This window comes from Pseudophryne corroboree (assembly GCF_028390025.1).
Source record: "Pseudophryne corroboree isolate aPseCor3 chromosome 3 unlocalized genomic scaffold, aPseCor3.hap2 SUPER_3_unloc_37, whole genome shotgun sequence".
NCBI classification, from domain to species: Eukaryota; Metazoa; Chordata; class Amphibia; order Anura; family Myobatrachidae; genus Pseudophryne; species Pseudophryne corroboree.
Genome location: NW_026967527.1, coordinates 561,993 through 584,491, shown reverse-complemented (window position 1 = coordinate 584,491; position 22,499 = coordinate 561,993). Strand labels below are relative to the sequence as shown.

The 22,499-nt window shown below is 45.8% G+C and overlaps 2 protein-coding genes across 2 annotated transcripts in view; one reads left to right on the top strand and one right to left on the bottom strand.

The window, feature by feature from the left end:
• Nucleotides 1-22,499, bottom strand: part of LOC134984122 (zinc finger protein 850-like) — a gene marked incomplete at its 5' end in the record, with an annotated part of 295,553 nt that overhangs the window by 53,756 nt on the left and 219,298 nt on the right. The window lies entirely within an intron of this gene.
• LOC134984114 (oocyte zinc finger protein XlCOF29-like) overlaps nucleotides 7,482-22,499 on the top strand; it is a 27,230-nt gene continuing 12,212 nt past the window's right edge. Inside the window, exons 1-5 of the mRNA XM_063949742.1 lie at nucleotides 7,482-7,624; nucleotides 9,466-9,657; nucleotides 10,244-10,322; nucleotides 10,441-10,534; nucleotides 10,696-10,783. Of these exons, the coding sequence (XP_063805812.1) occupies nucleotides 7,547-7,624; nucleotides 9,466-9,657; nucleotides 10,244-10,322; nucleotides 10,441-10,534; nucleotides 10,696-10,783 (531 nt within the window). The 5' untranslated portion in view covers nucleotides 7,482-7,546. The remainder of the gene's footprint in view (nucleotides 7,625-9,465; nucleotides 9,658-10,243; nucleotides 10,323-10,440; nucleotides 10,535-10,695; nucleotides 10,784-22,499) is intronic.

Genomic DNA, 22,499 nt, shown 5'->3' with positions numbered 1-22,499 from the left:
CAGGGAGGCCATCTGTGTGTAGTTTACACGTGGTGTGTGTACTGCAATATTTTTCGACTTTGACAGATTCCACCATGAACCCTGCAGAATCCTGAATGTTGCATAAAAACAATTCAATGTCACTCCTTTCCATTGTATCTAAGCCCTCTAGTACCGTGCCTGATCACTTTACTATAGCTTTAGAGATCCACACACAGGCAATAGTAGGCCTTAACACCACCCTTGACGCAGTGTATATGGATTTGAGCGTAGTGTCAATCTTACGATTAGCCGGTTCTTTCAACGCGGCAGAACACGGGACAGGTAAAACCACCTTTTTTGATAGCCTGGAGACAGATGTGTCAACTATGGGCGGGGTTTCCCAACTTTTCTTATCCTCTTCAGGGAAGGGAAAAGCAACCAGAATCTTTTTGGGGATCTGGAATTTTTTCTCCGAGTCTTCCCAGGATTTAACAAATATAGCGTTTAATTCTCTGGATGTCGGGAAGGTTAGCGAGGCTTTCTTATTGTCTGTGAAGTAAGCCTCCTCAACCTGCACAGGTGGTGTCTCAGTAATGTGTAACACATCTCTAATGGCTTCAATCATCAGCTGCACACCCTTTGCAAGGGATGCCGCCCTGCTCAGCACATCCCCATCACCGTCCGCCGTGTCTGAGTCGGTATCCGTGTCATCCTGTGTAATCTGGGCAAGTGTACGTTTCTGAGGGTACACGCTAGGGGTTTTCTAAGGGATGGGAATGGAACCAGACCACCCTGCCATCTGCTTTAAAACCTGAGTTTCAGTTTCAGTATGGTCTACCCTGGTAGAGATCTCAGAGAGCAGTACCTTAATAGAAGCTAGCCATTCTGGCTCAGTAACAGGAATCTGAGACAAAACATTACATTCCTGGGTACAGGAAATGGACTCTTCTGGAGAAGAAGCGTCCTCTGTAGCATAAGACACAGAATCCCTGGACATGGTTATGTGAGAAACATAAACCCACACTCACACAGGAAAATGTCAGACACCGTTTTCCCCCAAAATAATTCAGAGAAGCACTGAGCTTGGAGTCAGCGCACACGCAGCGCTTCCCTAGGTAGAGACAATGGGGGTCATTTCGAGTTGATCGCAGCCAGCAATTTTTTGCTGCTGGTGCGATCAACTAATCCACGCCTATGGGGGAGTGTATTTTAGCTTAGCAGGGCTGCGTTCACATGCGCAATTCTGACCCGTTTGCACTACAGCAAAGAACTGCTGCATGCGAATGGGTCGGAATGACCCCCATATCACTACCTAGCGCTGACTGTGTACCTTATTAGCTACACAGTAATTACACAGCCCCCCCCCCCTTCTACAACCCCCTGGTACCACACAGGATAGCTGGAGTTGCGTGGAGGGACAGCTCTCCCTGTCAGCGTCACTGTAGTGGATCTGCAGGCAGGAAAATGGCGCTGGTGAGTTGCTGGGTCCGCTCTGAGGAGAAGCTCCGCCCCTTGATCATGGCGCTGCTTCCTGCGCTTCACTTCTTTATACTGGCCTGAGGAATGGTGCTGGCAGCGTTACCGAGGTCCCTGACAGCAAGAGTGACCAGTGTAGGACATAGGTGCTGGCTCAGGGCGCCCCTCAAGCGCCGCACAATGTACCGCTGAACCTTTGGAGCGCGGCCCATACCGCGCTCCCACCCTGTTGCCGCCATCTTCACACCTGCTTGTCATGGGGGGCCAGTGACTCACGCGCCACCGGAATTCTTCTGGCTCTGTTAGAGGGTGGCGGCATGCTGCGGGAGTGAGCGGTCACCTGGGGCGGCTAACGGTCAGCACCCTCAGGAGCTCAGTGTCCTGTCAGCGGAGATAGTGGCTCAGACCCTGCAGGGCGGACACTACTCCCCCCTAAGTCCCATGAAGCAGGGAGGCTGTTGCCAGCAGCCTCTCTGTGTATAAATTATTCTCAGAAAACAATAAAACTAAAGAAGCTCTAGGAGCTCCCCTAGCTGTGACCAGCTCCTCCGGGCACATTTTCTAAACTGAGTCTGGTAGGAGGGGCATAGAAGGAGGAGCACACTGTTAAACTCTTAAAGTGCCAATGGCTCCTAGTGGACTCGTCTATACCCCATGGTACTAATGTGGACCCCAGCATCCTCTATGACGTAAGAGAAATAATAATAACAATAACAACAACAACAACAACAACAGGACACCACAGGCCGCTCCCTTTTGTATAATAATAATAATAATAATAATAATAATAGAATGTCCTATCATTATTATTATTATACAGGGGAAGCAGCCTGTGGTGTCCTGTTATTGTTAGTATACAGGGGTAGCAGTCTGTGATGTCCTGTTATTATTATTATTATTATTATTATTATTAACAGGACATCACATGCTGCTCCCCCTGTATACTAACAATAACAGGACACCACAGCCTGCTTCCCCTGTATAATAAGAATGACAGGACATTATAATAATAATAATAATAATAATAATAATAATAAGTGGATACCACAGGCTTCTCCTCCTGTATAATAATAATAATATTAATAACAACAACAACTGCACACCACAGGCTACTCCCCCTGTATAATAATAATAATAAAAATACTACTACTACTACTAATAATAATAATAATAATAATAATAATAATAATAAGTGGATACCACAGGCTTCTCCTCCTGTATAATAATAATAATAATAATAATATTAATAACAACAACAACTGCACACCACAGGCTACTCCCCCTGTACAATAATAATAATAATAATAATAATAATAATAATAATAATAATGCTTCCCCTGTATAATAATAACAGGACACCACAGGCTGCTCATCCTGAATAAAAAAATGACACCACAGGCTGCTCCTACTGTACAATAATAATAACAGGACACCACAGGCTGCTCCCCCTGTATAATAATAATAATAATAATAATAATAATAGGACACCAATGGCTACTCCACCCTATATAATAATAATAATAATAATTGTACACCACAGGCTGCTCCCTCTGTATAATAATAACAGGACACCACAGACTGCTCCTTCTGTATAACAATAATAACAACAACAACAACAACAGGACACCACAGGCTGCTCCCCCTGTAGAGTAGGATACCACAGGCATTATGACAACACAGGATGCTACCACTGTATATTATTGCAACACAGGCTACTCCTCCTGTATACTATGACAGCACAGGATGCTACCGCTGTATATTATTGCAACACAGGCTACTCCTCCTGTATACTATGACAGCACAGGATGCTACCGTTGTATATTATGACAACACAGGCCACTCCCCCTGTATACTATGACAGCACAGGACGCTACCCCTGTATATTATGACAACACAGGCCACTCCCCCTGTATACTATTGACAGCACAGGATGCTACCCCTGTATACTATGACAACACAGGCTGCTCCTCCTGTATACTATGACAACACAGGCCGCTCCCCCTGTACAGCACAATGCCACAGGACACTACACCTGTAATGTCCCGTGTATAGAATTACGGTAACGGTGGGGTCTGCGCCACATGTATTACGGTAAGGGCGGGGTCTGCACCACCTGTATTACGGTAACAGTGTGGTCTTGTGCCACCTGTATTACGGTAACGGCGGGGTCTGCGCCACCTGTATTACGGTAACGGCGGGGGCTGCGCCACCTGTATTACGGTAACGGCGGGGGCTGCGCCACCTGTATTACGGTAACGGCGGGGTGTGCGCCACCTGTATTACAGTAACGGTGGGGTCTGCGCCCCCTATATTACGGTAATAGGACACTAGAGTGTCAGCCACCTGTACAGGGATAATGCAGCACCAGAGGCTGCTCCAGCTGCACTATAACAAGGCACCAGAGGCTGCTCCCCCTGTAGTACAGAACCTGACACCAGAGCTGCTCAGCCTATAGAATAATAATAATAATATCATTACCTGCTGCCAGACACAGCAATGGCTGCTCTCTGCTCCTGCTGCCTTGTGGGAATGATAGAAGGAAGGCGGAGCTCAGACCAGGGGAAAATGGCCGCCGCTCCTGACGTCACTACACGGCCAGGAAACCTATTGCTGCTGCCGGACTGGTCTACAAGAAAATGGCCGCCGGCCTCCTGCACTGAGGACATATATGGTAATAGTATTTGCAGAGGGCGGGGCTGTGGCCTGGGTGTCGGAGAGGAGTGGCCAGTAACCAGGAAGCAGTTTTTGCCAATCATGCCCTTCTTCCTGCCTGTGCGTTCCACCTTACTTCCGTATTGTGCGGTCCAAATGCAGATAGGGAGTGTTCATCGACTGCTGCAGCCTCCCAGTGTCCGTGGAGATCAGGTAATGGCGTCTAACTATACAGGGGGAGCAGCATGTGGTGTCCAGATATTATTATTATACAGGGGGGGCAGCCTGTGGTGTCCTGTTATTATTATTATTATTATACAGGAGGAGCAGCCTGTAGTGGGCAGTTATTTTTATTATTATACAGGGGGAGCAGCCTGTGGTGTCCTGATATTATTATTATACAGGAGAAGCAGCCTGTGGTGTCCTGTTATAATTATTGTTGTTATTATTATTATTATTATTATTATTATTATACAGGGGGGAGCAGCCTGTGGTGTCCTATTATTATTATTATTATTATTATTATTATTATTATTATACAGGGGAGCAGCCTGTGGTGTCCTGTTGTTGTTATTATTATTATTATTATTATTATTATACAGGGGGAGCAGCCTGTGGTGTCCTGTTGTTATTATTATTATTATTATTATTATTATTATTATTATTAACAGGACACCACAGGCTGCTCCCCCTGTATTATAATAATAATAATAATAATAATAATAATAATAATAAAAATATTATTATATTATTATACAGGTTGAGCAGCCTGTTGGGTCCTGTTATTATTATACAGGGGGAGCAGCCTGTAGTGTCCTGTTATTATTATTCAAGAGGAGTAGCCTGTGGTGTCTTTTTATTATTATTATTATTATTATTATTATTATACAGAGGGAGCAGCCTGTGGTGTCTTGTTGTTGTTTTTGTTGTTATTATTATTATTATTATAATACAGGGGGAGCGGACTGTGGTGTCCTGTTATTATTATTATTTTTTAGAGGGAGCAGCCTGTGGTGTCGTGTTGTTGTTATTATTTTTATTATACAGGGGGAGCAGCCTGTAGTGTATTGTTGTTTTTTGTTTATTATTATTATTATTATTATACAGGGGGAGCAGCCTTTGGAGTCCTGTTATTATTATAATACAAGAGTAGCAGCCTGTGGTGTCCTCTTGTTATTATTATAATACAGGAGGAGCAACCAGTGGAATCCAGTCATTATTATTATTATTATTATTATACAGGAGGAGCAGCCTGTGGTGTCCTGTTGTTATTATTATACAGGAGGAGCAACCAGTGGAATCCAGTCATTATTATTATTATTATTATTATACAGGAGGAGCAGCCTGTGGAATACAGTTGTTATTATTATACAGAGGGAGCAGCAGCCTGTGGTGTCCTGTAAGTATTATTATTATTATTATTATTATTATTATTATTATATAGCAGGTGTAGCCTGTGGTGTCCTGTTATTATAATACAGGGGGAGTAGCCTGTGGTGTCCTTTTATTATTATTCAGGAGGAGCAACCTGTGGTGTCATGTTAATAAAGACATATGTTAATATTTTTATACTGGGGTGCAGCCTTTCGTGTCGTTGTTGTTATTATTATTAATTTTATTATATGTAATTGTGGGGATTGAAAATATTGCTCAAATTCTAGGATATATTAAGGCAGAGACCATAATATCCCTGGCATGTGTAACAGATGATAATTGGAGCAGTATGAAGCAAATGAATATCACACTCCTGGGAGTGTCACTGTGACATCACTTATAATCTACAGTAATAATACAGGGACATGACTGGGGAGGTGAGGGGGTCTGGGAGCATCACAGTGACATCACTTATATCTATAGTAATAATACAGGGACATGACTGGGGAGGTGAGGGGGTTTGGGATAGTCACTCTGTCACTTATATCTATATAAATAATACAGGGACATGACTGCGGAGGTGAGGGGATCTGGGAGTGTCACAGTGACATCACTTATATCTATAGTAATACGGGACATGGCTGGGGAGGTGAGGGGATCTGGGATAGTCACTCTGACGTCACTTATATATATATATATATATATATATATATATATAAATAATACAGGGACATGACTGGGGGGTGAGGGGATCTGGGAGCGTCACTGTGACATCACTTATATCTATAGTAATAATACAGGGTCATGACTGGGGAGGTGAGGGGATCTGGGAGAGTCACAGTGAAATCACTTATATCTATAGTAATAATACAGGGACATGACTGGGGTGATGAGGGGGATCTGGGAGTGTCACAGTGACATCACTAATATCTATAGTAATAATACAGGGACATGACTGGGGAGATGAGGGGGATCTGGGAATGTCACAGTGACATCACTTATATCTACAGTAATAATACAGGGACATGATTGGGGAGGTGAGGGGGACCTGGGAGTGTCACAGTGACAAGAGAAAGAAAGTAGACTTCTTTGTGGGCGCACTCTTGTGAAGAAATAATGAGATATTCTCAAAGAATAAAACTTCAACTTTTATTACAAATCATTAAGAAATTATTCAATCTCCTGAGAACAACTAATGTCTCCTGCCGCCTTTCCCCTGCCTGTCTCCTGCCGCCTTTCCCCTTCCTGTCTTCTGTCGCCTTTCCCCAGCCTGTCTCTTGCCGTCTTTCCCCTGCCTGTCTCCAGCCGCCTTTCTCCTGCCTGTCTCTTGCCGCCTTTCCCTTGCCTGTCTCCTGCCGCCTTTCCCTTGCCTGTCTCCTGTCGCCTTTCCCCTGCCTGTCTCCTGTCGCCTTTCCCCTGCCTGCCTCTTGCTGCCTTTTCCTTGCCTGTCTCCAGCCGCCTTTCTCCTGCCTGTCTCTTGCCGCCTTTCCCTTGCCTGTCTCCAGCCGCCTTTCTCCTGCCTGTCTCTTGCCGCCTTTCCCTTGCCTGTCTCCTGCCACCCCATGCCTGTCTCCTGCCACCTTTGCTACACCATCGGCTGGATGTGTGAAACCTGAGGTCACGGAGACTGTACGCCGCAGCTCCATGAATGAGGCCATGAAATTTCCCTCTGGAGACCCTGTCCCTTCACAACCAATTCTCACCCTTACACCACTTCATGGCTGCAGCCATACTCGTCTGACAAATCAGGACACATAGCGCACATGCTCCATACAGGTCGTGCACATGAGCGGTGTACCGAACATCAGCTCACTGTGACTCCACCCACAATAGGGCTACACTCTAGATCAGGCCCACTATGCAGTACAGCCTTATGGGGCTGGGTCACAGGAACCTCGGAGACACTGACCAGGACTCTATGGCTGTGGAGAAATAGGAGACTTAATGACCGCTCTATTCCATATTTACTATGTTACATGTGCAATATGTTTTATGTATTATATTTATTCCAGGAACTCCAGCTGTGGGGAACGGAGTCTTTACTACACATCACACGTTCTGCATTCTCTCTGATTCACTGAGGATGGACAAGGACAGGAGTCACAGGACTGAGAGGATAATAAATATCACCCTGGAGATCATCTACCTGCTGACTGGGGAGGTGAGTGGATCTGGGAGCGTCACAGTGACCTTATATCTAAAGTAACAATACAGGAACATGACTGGGAAGGTGAGGGGATCTGGGAGTGTCACAGTGACATCACTTATATCTACAATAATAATACATGGACATAACTGGGGAGGTGAGGGAATCGGAGCGTCACCATGAGGCCACATATCTATAGTAATAATACAGGGGTGTCACTGGGGAGGTTAGGGGGTCTTAGAGCATCACAGTGACTTCACTTATATCTATAGTAATACAGGGACATGACATGGGAGGTGAGGGGATTTTGAAGCGTTACTGGTAAGTAACTTATATTTATAGTAATAATACAGGGACTTGACTGTGGAGGTGGGGGGATCTGGTAGCGTCACAGTGATGTCACTTATAGCTATAGTAATAATACAGGGACATGACTGGGGAGGTGAGGAGATCTGGAAGCGTCACAGTGACATCACTTATATCTATAGTAATAATACAGGGACATGACTGGGGAGGTAATGGGATCTGGGAGCATCACTTTGACGTCACATATATCTCTAGCAATAATACAGGGACAAGACTGGGGAGGTGAGGGCATTTGGGAGCATCACAGAGATGACACTTTTGTCTATAGTAATAACTGGAAACAAGGAAGAGAGAAGTTATTACATGATCTGTGGTAGCACCCCCTATCTAGGTATTCACATATTATAGAACTGACATTAGGGTTTTTTCGACAAATAACCAACATTTGTAATTAATAGTAGAATCCACTTAAATTTAGTCTACTGTGCAACAATATCCCTTTTCCCCTTCCCCCTTCAAATGCAGTCTATAGTAATAATGCAGGGACATGACTGGGAATGTGAGTGAATCTGGGAGTGTCACAGTGACATCACTTATATCTATAGTAATAATTCAGGGACATGACTGGGGAGGTGATGCGATCTGGGTGCATCACAGTCACATCACTTATATCTATAGTAATAATTCCTGGACATGACTGGGGATGTGAGGTGATCTGGGAGTGTCACTATAACATCACATATCTATAGTAATAATACAGGGCCGTGACTGGGGAGGTGAGGGGGTCTGGGAGCGTCACAGTGACGTCACTTATAACTAAAGTAATTATACAAGGACTTGACTGTGGAGGGGAGGTGATCTGGGAGTGTCACTATAACATCACATATATATATATAGTAATAATACAGGGCCATGACTGGGGAGGTGAGGGGGTCTGGGAGCGTCACAGTGACGTCACTTATATCTTAAGTAATTATACAAGGACATGACTGGGGAGGATCTGGGAGTGTCACAGTAACGTCACTTTTATCTATAGTAATAATACAGGGACATGACTGGGGAGATGAGGCAATCGGAGCATCATGGTGAGGTCACTTATATCTACGGTAATAATACAGGGACATGACTGGGGAGTTTGGGGGATCTGGGAGCGTCACAGTAAAATCACTTATATCTATAGTAATAATACAGGGACATGACTGAGGAGGTAAGGGAATCTGGGAGTGACACAGTGATGTCACATATCTATAGTATTAATACAGGCACCTGATTGGGGAGGTGAGAGGATCTGGGAATGTCACAGTGATATCACTTACATCTATAGTAATAATATAGGGACATAACTGGGGAGGTGAGGGGATCTGGGAGTGTCACAGTGACATCACATATCAATAGTAATAATACAGGGACATAACTGTGGAGGTGAGGGAATCTGGGAGTGTCACAGTGATGTCACTTATTTCTATAGTAATAATATAGGGACATGACTTGGGAGGTGAGGGGATCTGGGAGTGTATATATTGATATATGATGTCTCCACCATTACACAGGATTACACAATAGTGAAGAAGACATCCAATGAGTTTGAGACACCGAGCAGCCATCCCCATGTATCAGGAGGACTGAGTAGAATCCAGAGCTCCATCACGGTGCCTCCACCTCACTCACTGACACATGAGAGACACAATGACAAGAAGATCCTGGAACTCACCAACAAGATCATTCAGTTGCTGACTGGAGAGGTGACTGCTGGGAATGGAGCATTATACAGTAACACCAGGGGATGTGTCTGGGTGATGACTGGAGAGGTGGCTGCTGGGAATGGGGCATTATACAGTAACACGAGGGACGTGTCTGGGTGATGACTGGAGAGGTAACTGCTGGGAATGGGACATTATGCAGTAACACCAGGGGATGTGTCTGGGTGATGATTGGAGAGGTGACTGCTGGGAATGGGACATTATACAGTAACACCGGGGGATGTGTCTGGACGATGACTGGAGATATGACTGCTGGGAATGGGGCATTATACAGTAACACCAGTGGACATGTCTGGCTGATGACTGGAGAGGTGACTGCTGGGAATGGGGAATTATACAGTAACACCGGGGGATGTGTCTGGGTGATGACTGGAGAGGTGACTGCTGGGAATGGGACATTATACAGTAACACCGGGGGATGTGTCTGGGTGATGACTGGAGAGGTGACTACTGGGAATGGGGCATTATACAGTAACACCAGGGGACGTGTCTGGTGGGATGACTTTATCACTCTGTGTGTCAGGTTCCTATAAGGTGTCAGGATGTCACTGTCTATGTCCCCATGCAGGAGGTTGAGTATATAGAGGAACACAGGGGTCTGTACAAGGACGTGATGATGGAGAATCACCGGCCCCTGACATCACTGGGTAAGAGGAGACTGTCATGTAATGTACAGGGGAGAGCAGGTATGGGGGCCCCTATATACACACATCATCTGATAATCACATATATACACTGTACTCAGTCACTGTGTGTCTCCTACAGATGGGCCCAGTAACAGAGATACCCCAGAGAGATGTCCCCGTCCTCTGTATTCCCAGGATTGTACAGAGGAGAATCACAGGATCCCACAGGAGGATCTGGTAGGTGGGATTTAGGGTCTCACCCAAAGTGACTGTCACTATATGATCTGTAAAGCAGCTGTGTGTGTCATTATATTTGTATTGTTTAATCTATTACTGAAATCAACAATTTTACAATCTTTTATTAATGGTTTACATAGGGTGAAGCCCAATTAAGTAATATTAAAGTCAAAGGTACAGAGGGAGAAGAAGAGACGTATGTGACTGATATGAAGGCAGAAGATATAGAGGAAGTAGAGACGTATGTGACTGATATAAAGACAGAAGATATAGAGGGAGAAGAAGAGACGTATGTGACTGATATAAAGGAAGAAGATATAGGGGGAGAAGAAGAGACGTATGTAACTGATATAAAGCCAGAAAATATAGAGGGAGAAGAAGAGACGTATGTGACTAATATGAAGGCAGAAGATATAGAGGGAGAAGAAGAGACGTATGTGACTGATATAAAGGCAGAAGATATAGAGGGAGAAGAAGAGACGTATGTGACTGATATAAAGGCAGAAGATATAGAGGGAGAAGAAGAGACGTATGTGACTGATATAAAGGCAGAAGATATAGATGGAGAAGAAGAGACGTATGTGACTGATATAAAGGCAGAAGATATAGAGGGAGAAGAAGAGACGTATGTGACTGATATGAAGGCAGAAGATATAGAGGGAGAAGAAGAGACGTATGTGACTGATATAAAGGCAGAAGATCTAGAGGGAGAAGAAGAGACGTATGTGTGGGGTGATCAGAATTGTAAGGAGGAGGAAATCCCTACAGATATCGGCACAGGTGAGTAATAAACACTTATTACAGAAGTCACATATTCTCGTTGCTCAAGCACTACAGCAATCTCTTATCCTACACCCTCCTCTGTCAGTACAAACTAATGTGGAATATGTATTTTCCCAGTGGGAGAGTCAGGAGACATCAGCCCCTATTATACTCCTGCTCTCCCCTCACATCATGTCACTGTGTGTTACCAGCCCAGAGATCTGACCAGTCTCCTCCCCACACTCTCTGGTGTATCTCATACATCAGGAGCCATCAGCCCCTATTATACTCCTGCTCTCCCCCTCACATCATGTCACTGTGTGTTACCAGCCCAGAGATCTGACCAGTCCCCTCCCCACACACTCTGGTGTATGTCATACATCAGGAGCCATCATCCCCTATTATACTCCTGCTCTCCCCCTCACATCATGTCACTGTGTGTTACCAGCCCAGAGATCTGACCAGTCTCCTGCCCACACTCTCTGGTGTATCTCATACATCAGGAGACATCAGCCCCTATTATACTCCTGCTCTCCTCCTCACATCATGTCACTGTGTGTTACCAGCCCAGAGATCTGACCAGTCTCCTCCCCACACTCTCTGGTGTATCTCATACATCAGGAGCCATCAGCCTCTATTATACTCCTGCTCTTCCCTCACATCATGTCACTGTGTGTTACCAGCCCAGAGATCTGACCAGTCCCATCCCCACACTCTCTGGTGTATCTCATACATCAGGAGCCATCAGCCTCTATTATACTCCTGCTCTTCCCTCACATCATGTCACTGTGTGTTACCAGCCCAGAGATCTGACCAGTCTCCTCCCCACACTCTCTGGTGTATCTCATACATCAGGAGACATCAGCCCCTATTATACTCCTGCTCTCCTCCTCACATCATGTCACTGTGTGTTACCAGCCCAGAGATCTGACCAGTCTCCTCCCCACACTCTCTGGTGTATCTCATACATCAGGAGCCATCAGCCTCTATTATACTCCTGCTCTTCCCTCACATCATGTCACTGTTGTTAGGCGCCGGGGTCCGCTCGTCGGTGCGGCCCGGCGCCTAGCAACCAGGGACGCCGTACGCGAACAGCCGCCGGCTCCCTGGCAACGCTGGACGCCGGGCGCGCTGAGCCGCACGGACCCTAGCAACGGGGACGCCACTGGCGGACCATGTTCCCCGTTGCTAGGCTTTAAGGGTTAATGTATTCTCCTGCTCTCTGGCCGGGCAGCAAGGCAGCTGCACGGCATTTATTCTAATCAGCCTTTTGGCAGCTGATTGGAGGACTCCTTGTTAAATACACTCCCAGGGCTTCTCACAGACGCCGGTAATAGCTTCCTGCATGCTGTCTCTGTTTGCTGAGAGTCTGTTCCAGTCTTGCTGTATCCGGTCATTCCAGTATTGGAAGTTCTGAATCTCGGAAGTTTGTCATCTTATTCCTGGAGTCCTGACTAATCACCTTATAACATCCAGTGGTGTTCGTGAGTAGCGGCCTTGCCGTGTGTTGCGGCTTGTCCGCTTTATTATTTATTATTTGTGTTTTGGTGCATTTCGCGGAGGGTTCCGCTTCCACAGGTCCACTCTGGTATCCGGCGGTGCCGGGTAGGAGTATTGGACAAGTGGATTTTGGTTGTCCTTTTCCCTGGCGGGTTTCCGCACATACTTCAGGTTTTGTCAGTTAGCTTGTAGCCCCTGGCCTGGTTGTTTAGTCAGAGGGCCCCTTGTTATCACCCTGTCTCGGATTTCCCTTTGTCTCCCATTAAGACCTGAGGGGGCATCGGAGTTGGGCAGACATAATGCGCCCTTCAAACGCGGCTGCCATGGGCTCAAGCAACCATAGTCTCGCAGGGGATTTCTGACAGCACGGGCGAGACAACGGAGTTTGGGCGCCAGGGGCTATTTTCTATTCCCGCTCCCTTCCCCAGCATTACGTTCCAGTGCTCCGGTCCTTGCAATAGGACCTCCTCAGACCAGAGTGCTGGAATCATAACATTATTACCGGCCATACCAAAACTTAAAATTAAACGGAGTTTAATTTTTTCTTAGTTTTGTAAGAAATTGTCGGCCTCATGAATCCGACAGGGTTAGGACCAAATCCTGGTCAGCTCTTAGTCAGTCAGATTCAAGAACTTACTCAGATGGTTCAGGATCTTTCCCTTCGGGTGAAGTCGCAGGAAGATCTTTTACGAACTTCCCCGAGGGTAGTTCCTGAACCAAAAATGCATTTGCCTGACCGTTTTTCTGGTGATAGAAAAGAGTTTTTTAATTTTAAAGAATCCTGTAAACTTTATTTTCGTTTAAGACCGATCTCCTCGGGTATTGAATCTCAGCGGGTCGGGTTTATTATTTCTTTGCTCCAGGGAGATCCCCAGACTTGGGCATTTGGTTTACAAGCAGATGATCCGGTGTTGTTGTCAGTAGACGCTTTTTTTGGGTCTTTAGGACTGTTATATGATGACCCTGATAGAGAGGCATCTGCTGAAGGTCAGTTGCGCGCTCTCAGACAGGGTAGGAATCCAGCAGAGGTTTATTGTACCGAGTTTCGCCGGTGGTCGAACGACTGTGGCTGGAATGACCCAGCCCTGCGCAGTCAGTTTCGCCTCGGCTTATCAGAATCTATTAAAGACAGTCTCCTCCAGTATCCCGCTCCTGAGACTCTCGATAAACTCATGGAGCTTTCTATTCGTCGTCTCAGAGAGCGGAAGGCTGAAAAAGGAGCATCGGTCAGGTCATCTCCGTGTGTATATTCCATCCCTGAGGACATAGAGGAGCCCATGCAGATGGGTCTCTCCCGGTTGTCTCCTGAAGAGAGAGCCAGAAGGCAAAACTCTGGTCTTTGTTTGTACTGTGGGGGTAAGGGACATTTTGCTCGTAATTGTCCGAATAAGTCGGGAAACGCCTTGACCAGGTGAATTGTGAGGGGGTTCACCTAGGTCTGCAGCTTATCTCCTCGAATAACTCCCTTTTAGTCCCAGCTAAGGTTTCCTTTGGCAGCCTCAGTTCCTCGGTGTAGGCTTTTGTCGACAGTGGAGCCGCAGGAAACTTTATGGATTTAACTTGGGCTAAGGCCTTAGGCATTCCTCAGTTATCTTTGGGTAGGTGTGTCACCATGCATGGCTTAGATGGGAGTCCACTGTCCAATGGGGTTATTTCCCTCTGTACACCCCCTGTACTACTTACGGTAGGAGCTCTTCATTCTGAAAAAATCGAGTTCTTCCTTACCCATTGCCCAGCAGTTCCAGTGGTTCTGGGTCACCCTTGGCTGGCCTTTCACAATCCCACCATTGATTGGCGGTCAGGGGAGATTTCTCAATGGGGTGCTTTCTGTGATAAGGGATGTATTTCGTTTCCTGTCAGAATAGCTGCTGCAATTCCTGAACTCATTCCCGTGGAGTACCAGGAGTTTGCTGATGTGTTCTCCAAGGGCAATGCAGACATTCTGCCTCCCCATCGGCCTTATGATTGCGCCATTGAGCTAATTCCTGGTGCCGCATTGCCAAAGGGAAGGTTATATGCTTTATCCGGGCCAGAAACTGCGGCCATGAATGACTATGTTAAAGAGAGCCTAGGGAAAGGATTTATTAGGCCATCTAAATCTCCTTTAAGTGCAGGCTTCTTCTTTGTGGAGAAAAAGGATGGCTCGCTCAGACCTTGCATTGACTATAGAGCCCTAAATAAAATCTCAGTTAAAAATACTTATCCTCTGCCGCTGATTTCTGTCCTCTTTGATCAGCTGCGTTCGGCTGTGATTTTTTCCAAAATTGATCTAAGAGGAGCGTATAACCTCATCCGAATCAGGTCCGGAGATGAGTGGAAGACAGCCTTCAGTACTCAGTCGGGTCACTACGAGTACCTAGTGATGCCGTTCGGCTTGTCTAACGCTCCAGCAGTTTTCCAGGACCTCATTAACGATGTGCTCCGTGACTTCCTAGGGAGATTCGTGGTCGTTTACTTAGACGACATCCTGATTTATTCTGACTCTATTGAACAACATGTTACCCAGGTGCGTCAGGTTCTTCAAAAGTTACGTGAGAATCATCTATATGCCAAACTGGAGAAATGCGAGTTTCATGTCACGGAGGTATCTTTTTTAGGATACATTATTTCCCCTCGGGGATTTTTCATGGAACCAAAGAAGCTCCAGGCCATCCTTAGTTGGGCGCAACCCACCAATTTAAAAGCAATTCAGCGCTTTTTAGGGTTTGCGAATTATTACAGGAGGTTCATTCATTCTTTTTCCGACCTGGTTGCTCCCATTGTGGCCCTGACAAAGAAAGGAGCGGATCCTACCAACTGGTCGCGTAAAGCGGAGTTGTCCTTTCGGGCATTGAAACAAGCCTTTGTCTCGGCTCCAGTCCTTAGACATCCCAATCCAGGATTGCCCTTCGTTGTGGAGGTTGATGCCTCGGAGGTTGGAGTAGGGGCTATACTATCTCAAAAGGATCCAGAGTCTCAGGAACTACATCCTTGTGCCTTTATGTCCAGGAAATTCTCCTCCGCTGAATCCAACTATGACGTTGGTAACCGGGAATTACTGGCAATAAAATGGGCTTTCGAGGAGTGGAGGCATTGACTGGAGGGAGCAACACATACCATTTCAGTATTGACTGACCATAAGAATCTGCAATACATCAAATCAGCTAAGCGGCTGAATGCCCGGCAGGCTCGTTGGGCTTTGTTCTTTACTCGTTTCAAATTTATTATAACTTTCAGGCCAGGTTCCAAGAATACCAAGGCAGATGCTCTGTCACGCAGTTTTCTTCCGGTTCATGATAACAGTCCTGTTACTCCCATATTTCCATCTTCAGTCATTTGGGCAGGCCTCACACAAGATTTATTTACCCAGTTAAAACAGCTTCAACACCAAGCTCCTGGAAATACTCCTGCTGGTCGTCTTTACGTCCCTGAGTTCTTGAGAGCTACTGTTTTGACTGAGTTCCATGATAACAAAGTTTCCGGGCATCCGGGGATCTCTAAGACATTGGAGTTAGTCTCCCGCTCAGTATGGTGGCCTGGTCTTTCTAAAGACGTTAATGAGTTTGTTTTTTCATGTCAGGTTTGTGCACAGCATAAGGTTCCCCGTTCCTTGCCTATCGGGCAACTTATGCCCTTGAATGTCCCTCTCAGGCCATGGTCTCATATTTCCATGGATTTTGTGGTGGACCTTCCCCTTTCAGCTGGATGCAGAGTCATTTGGGTGGTAGTAGACCGTTTTAGCAAGATGGCTCATTTCATTGCCCTTCCCCGACTGCCATCTGCCCAAGGATTGGCAGTGTTGTTTCTCCGCCATGTTTTCAGACTTCATGGGTTGCCCACTGATATTGTTTCTGATCGGGGTACACAATTCATTGCACAATTCTGGAAGTGTTTCTGTGCTTCATTAAAGATGAGATTGTCATTAACATCTGGTTACCACCCACAGTCCAACGGGCAAACCGAGCGAGTTAACCAATCATTGAAACAGTATTTGCGTTTGTATTCAGCTAAACTCCAGAATGATTGGTCCGAGTTTCTTCCATTGTTGGAGTTTGCTTACAATAATTCTTGTCATTCCTCCACCAACGTGTCTCCATTCTTTTCATTTTTTGGTTTTCACCCCAGAGCTAATTCTTTTTTTCAACATTCCTCAGTTTCCTTGCTAACCTTAACCTCCCATCTCAGAGCCATTTGGAAAAAAGTGCACCTTGCTCTCAGAAAAGCGGCCTTTCGAGAGAAATTTTTTTCTGACCGGCTCCGACGTCCTTGCAATTTTAAGGTGGGAGATAGGGTATGGTTGTCGACTCGTAACATTAGACTTCGACAATCTTCAGCTAGGTTGGGACCCAAATTTATTGGACCATTTCATATCATTAAAAAAGTTAACACAGTTGCTTTCCGGTTACGTTTACCAAAATCTCTTCGGATTGGTAATACGTTTCATTGCTCCCTGTTGAAGTCATACATTTCTTCCAATAAATTTCCTCGGAAGATCTCTCAGGGAAGATCTCCAGTGGATGTACAGGGACAACAGGAGTTCCTGGTGGAGAAGGTTCTCGATTCCAAGTTGTCCAGGGGCCGGCTCTATTTTCTGGTTCACTGGAGAGGTTATGGTCCAGAGGAAAGGTCCTGGGTCCTGGATAAGGATCTTCATGCCCCAAGGCTCAAGAGGGCATTTTTTCGGGAGTTTCCTTGGAAGCCTGGCTTTAGGGGTTCCTTGACCCCTCCTCAAGGGGGGAGTACTGTTAGGCGCCGGGGTCCGCTCGTCGGTGCGGCCCGGCGCCTAGCAACCAGGGACGCCGTACGCGAACAGCCGCCGGCTCCCTGGCAACGCTGGACGCCAGGCGCGCTGAGCCGCACGGACCCTAGCAACGGGGACGCCACTGGCGGACAATGTTCCCCGTTGCTAGGCTTTAAGGGTTAATGTATTCTCCTGCTCTCTGGCCGGGCAGCAAGGCAGCTGCACGGCATTTATTCTAATCAGCCTTTTGGCAGCTGATTGGAGGACTCCTTGTTAAATACACTCCCAGGGCTTCTCACAGACGCCGGTAATAGCTTCCTGCATGCTGTCTCTGTTTGCTGAGAGTCTGTTCCAGTCTTGCTGTATCCGGTCATTCCAGTATTGGAAGTTCTGAACTCGGAAGTTTGTCATCTTATTCCTGGAGTCCTGACTAATCACCTTATAACATCCAGTGGTGTTCGTGAGTCGCGGCCTTGCCGTGTGTTGCGGCTTGTCCGCTTTATTATTTGTGTTTTGGTGCATTTCGCGGAGGGTTCCGCTTCCACAGGTCCACTCTGGTATCCGGCGGTGCCGGGTAGGAGTATTGGACAAGTGGATTTTGGTTGTCCTTTTCCCTGGCGGGTTTCCGCACATACTTCAGGTTTTGTCAGTTAGCTTGTAGCCCCTGGCCTGGTTGTTTAGTCAGAGGGCCCCTTGTTATCACCCTGTCTCGGATTTCCCTTTGTCTCCCATTAAGACCTGAGGGGGCATCGGAGTTGGGCAGACATAATCCGCCCTTCAAACGCGGCTGCCATGGACTCAAGCAACCATAGTCTCGCAGGGGATTTCTGACAGCACGGGCGAGACAACGGAGTTAGGGCGCCAGGGGCTATTTTCTATTCCCGCTCCCTTCCCCAGCATTACGTTCCAGTGCTCCGGTCCTTGCAATAGGACCTCCTCAGACCAGAGTGCTGGAATCATAACAACTGTGTGTTACCAGCCCAGAGATCTGACCAGTCTCCTCCCCACACCCTCTGGTGTATCTCATACATCAGGAGCCATCAGCCCCTATTGTACTCCTGCTCTCCCCTCACATCATGTCACTGTGTGTTACCAGCCCAGAGATCTGACCGGTCTCCTCCCCACACTCTCTGGTGTATCTCATACATCAGGAGCCATCAGCCCCTATTATACTCCTGCTCTCCCCTTCACATCATGTCACTGTGTGCTAGCAGTACCTCCACCTATGGTATTACATGCCCTGAGAGTGTCCCTGTTAGCACACGCCAGTCTATATATAAACCACTTATTTCCTGCATGGTGCGGCTGCTTGCTGGGGCACAGGCTCGGGGTTCCTCATGCCACGTGACACAATGCTTAGGAAATATCTGGTGCAGCCCCTGTCATGTATCCACATGCTCCTGTAACAGCCGGCCTCAGGGAATTGGCTAATGACCGGCTCCTGTTACTGAGTTGGCAGCATCTGAGTCTTGCTACCGTCGCCTTAGGTATATAATACATTTATTGAGCTTGTGTGTGGGAACCAGCATTCAGAATCCTGCACATTCCCAGCTGATTACCTGTCCCCTGGCACTTGGATGACAGCCTTCTCTGGCTTCTGATCCATGGCCTTAAGAGCACACCAATGGTTCATAATGGATGTATCTTCAGGAGCATTCACGTCTAAGTAGGAGGACAGGGCCTCTTGCAAAGTTCTGGTGCCTTCAGCATCCATTAATATATAATCCTGCAATCTCCAAGGTGGTAAAAGAGGAGTAGTGGGAAAAGGCGACCAGCACCCTATCAGAGGGGTGTGATCAGACCATGAAATTGTTGTCGGTAGAAAAATTCAAGCGACCAGGTTCTTGGATACACTGTGATAAATATGGAGACTGACACAGGACATTTCATAAAGGGTAAGCATTTATTTCTCTAAGTTACAACAATGAGAACCTGCAAATAACAAGTTATACTCAGCTACAGTAATAGGAAGAACAAATTAGAATACTCCACTCTTATCTAAGATGTTTCATGATCTGTCCCAGATGATGGTCATCGATTACGTAGTTTAAACAATATAGTTCAGGCGCCCTCAGGGTCCTTCTTTAATAACTCTGTCTGAATGTATTAAACTGAGGTGGGTTATGAAGTCTATATCTGCTGCAGACAGACCTAGCTTCAATCAGAACGAAGCTGCTATGTGTAAGTCTCTAGGCTTTATACCCTGCAAGGATATACGCTGACATTGTCTTACCAGATATTACATTCAGGGTCTGTGATGCTGGGTGCAGTAGTCATTCAGTATAACATAATTTATCTTATCCTGGACAACTGTCCCCTTTCACCTACTTATGAATACAATACGCCAAACATCTTACCAGACCGTTTCCATCTGAGATACTGATAACAGGAACATATATCTATTATAATCAGCCAGCCTAAAATCTGTGTATATTCTTCCCACTCACTATGTCCTTCACACTCGGTCAAAGGTCAAATTCAGCTAATAAAGGGAGCATGAGGAAGCTGAGGAACGGGCGGCATTACTGGTCTGTTCATCAGTAGTGGAGGATCTATCAAGATGAGGGTCTGGAGCAAGAGTAACATCTCCCATAAGGAGAAGTGCAATTTCTTGTAGCTATTGAATAAAAAAGATTTATGAAATTGGGGCTGTCTGGCATTAGAGGTATAGAGAGAAGTAAGGGGGACATATTTATAATGAATTTCCCAACTAGAATCCAATATCTACCATTGCAATCCACCCACTTGCTTTCCAGGTGAAAGGGGCAGGATCTATTAGAAAGGATGGCTACACCACAGGAGATAGAGCATGCTGGGTAGTTATTGGTAAACTGAGGGGGAGAGTGCAATGGATCATGTGATTCCTGAATGGCTACCACCGCCGCCTTCTGGTCAGCAAAATATTTTATTGCAAGACGTCTCTTACGGGGAGAATTAAGACCTTTTACATTAAGACTTAAAAACGTCACCGTGATAGAGAGAGATCAGATCATGGTATGAAACATCTAGGATCATCTGTGTAAAGTCCAATAGAGTCTGTAGGGCGTGTGCATACTTCAAACTATCAAATAACAGAAAAAATAAAATAGGGAACAAAAATGGGAGACAAACAGAAATAGCGTCCATAAAGAAGCTAGAGATTCCGTCACTAGGGAACCGTGACAGAAAGGTAGAAAAAGGTGGTGGTCGGGCCTAAGAGGGAAACTCACCGACTACTCCAAGTAGCCATACGAGACGCAAAATCTAGTCATCATAGTAACAACTGTACAAAGATATATCAAATCTCAATGTAACCAATGTATCCAAAGGAGGTAAAGGCCAAGAACATGGCCTGATATCCAATGTAGGTTCCACCAACACAGTTATAAGGGCAACAGGATGTTACATGAATCAGTCATGCTTTACCTGAACACCCAAACATTCTAGAAAGGTATTATGAAACGTAACAGTGGAAAGAATATCAGACCATATACCATATAGCAATTAAATAGCACATAACAAGAACAAATAAATCTGGCCCAAAAATAGATCCATGCCCAGTAACTTAGTCCCAGTTGGCACATGTTACAGTAGGAAACAAACTCTGAGTGTCTCTAACAGTCTTACTCCTTTAGCATATTACTTGAAGACAGAAAACAACGCCTCCGGGATTGGTTTAGGTAAAGTGTCATGAAGTACTGTCAACAGGAATGTCCCACTTTTTCAGAATAGCAGGACCATCCTCAGGTGAAGGTATCTCTGTGAAGGCACCATTTCTCATTACTATAACCTTAGTAGGAAAGCCCCATTTGTATTTGTATTGCACATTTCCTTGGGTGGAACAGATGCCTTTTGCCCAGCGTCGCAGGAGAAGTTTTTGGAAATAGCGCAGATTATCCAGGCACTCAGCTGTGGATCAGGAAGACAGTGGCTCATAGAATGCTTTCTTTAAGATGAAAAAGTGCACCCTGAGCAGAGTGTCCCTTGGTGCTTGGATAGGGGTCTGTTTGGACTTTGGGAGTCTATAGATCCTGTCAGTAATAAGAAGGTCCGCGGCAGAAGCCTTCGGTGGAAGTTTCTGAAAAGAGGACCATGGCATAAACTTAAAGCTCAGCATTTGTAAAAGAATCCAGAATGCCCATTATTGATATTATTTCTCTGAGACCTGTCTTCTAAATCAATGACTTTATCATGAATAGAGACCGGGTCTTCCTGAAGGGTGTCGTGCTGAAATCAGATCTTTGTGAGACGCAACAATCTCATCTTAGTCTGTACGAGTGCCAATCTCACTGATATCTGACCTCAAAGCTTGAATATTAGAGTTAAGTTCTGAGGTTATTTCAGTCCTTAAATGTAGATAACATAGAATGTATAGATCGTAGAGTAACAGGATCATCTAGAGAGTCTTAAGACGTCTTCAGCCATTACAGCTGGGCTGTGCATCTGACAAGAAGAAGCAGATGATGTTGTAGCAGTCTCAGAAGTACCACCTGAATTCGAGGTACTAAAGAGATGGACAGGCGGGGCCGATTTGGTACCTTTTAACCTTTTTTGGAGGCATGGTAAGCTGACTACAAAGAGACTGACCTCTCAGAGATAGGAAAATACAAACGATCTATAAATAAAAGGAGCAGTAGTACGCTGTCAGGAGGTTACATCAAGATGACTCAGTTCAAAATGACATTCTTAGTCGGGGTGACAGGGGTATCTGAGCCAAAATTTCAAGTAAACATGATGTAATGCAACTCAAATAACACAGTAATGAGCGAGATATTCCACTAGAGGTCAGCGTGATCACAGACGTGAAGTACTCAGCACAGAGAGACACAAATGGCAAAATATATTCAGTGAATAAATCCACAAAATAATATACTGTGAGGTTGTAATCAGAGTGTAATGAGCTGTACTCAGACGATACTTGATACTGGGCTCTGCATGTAGACTGAGAGGAAGTAGATTATAGTGGTACCATATAAATAGAAGGTAGTTTCACCTCCAGG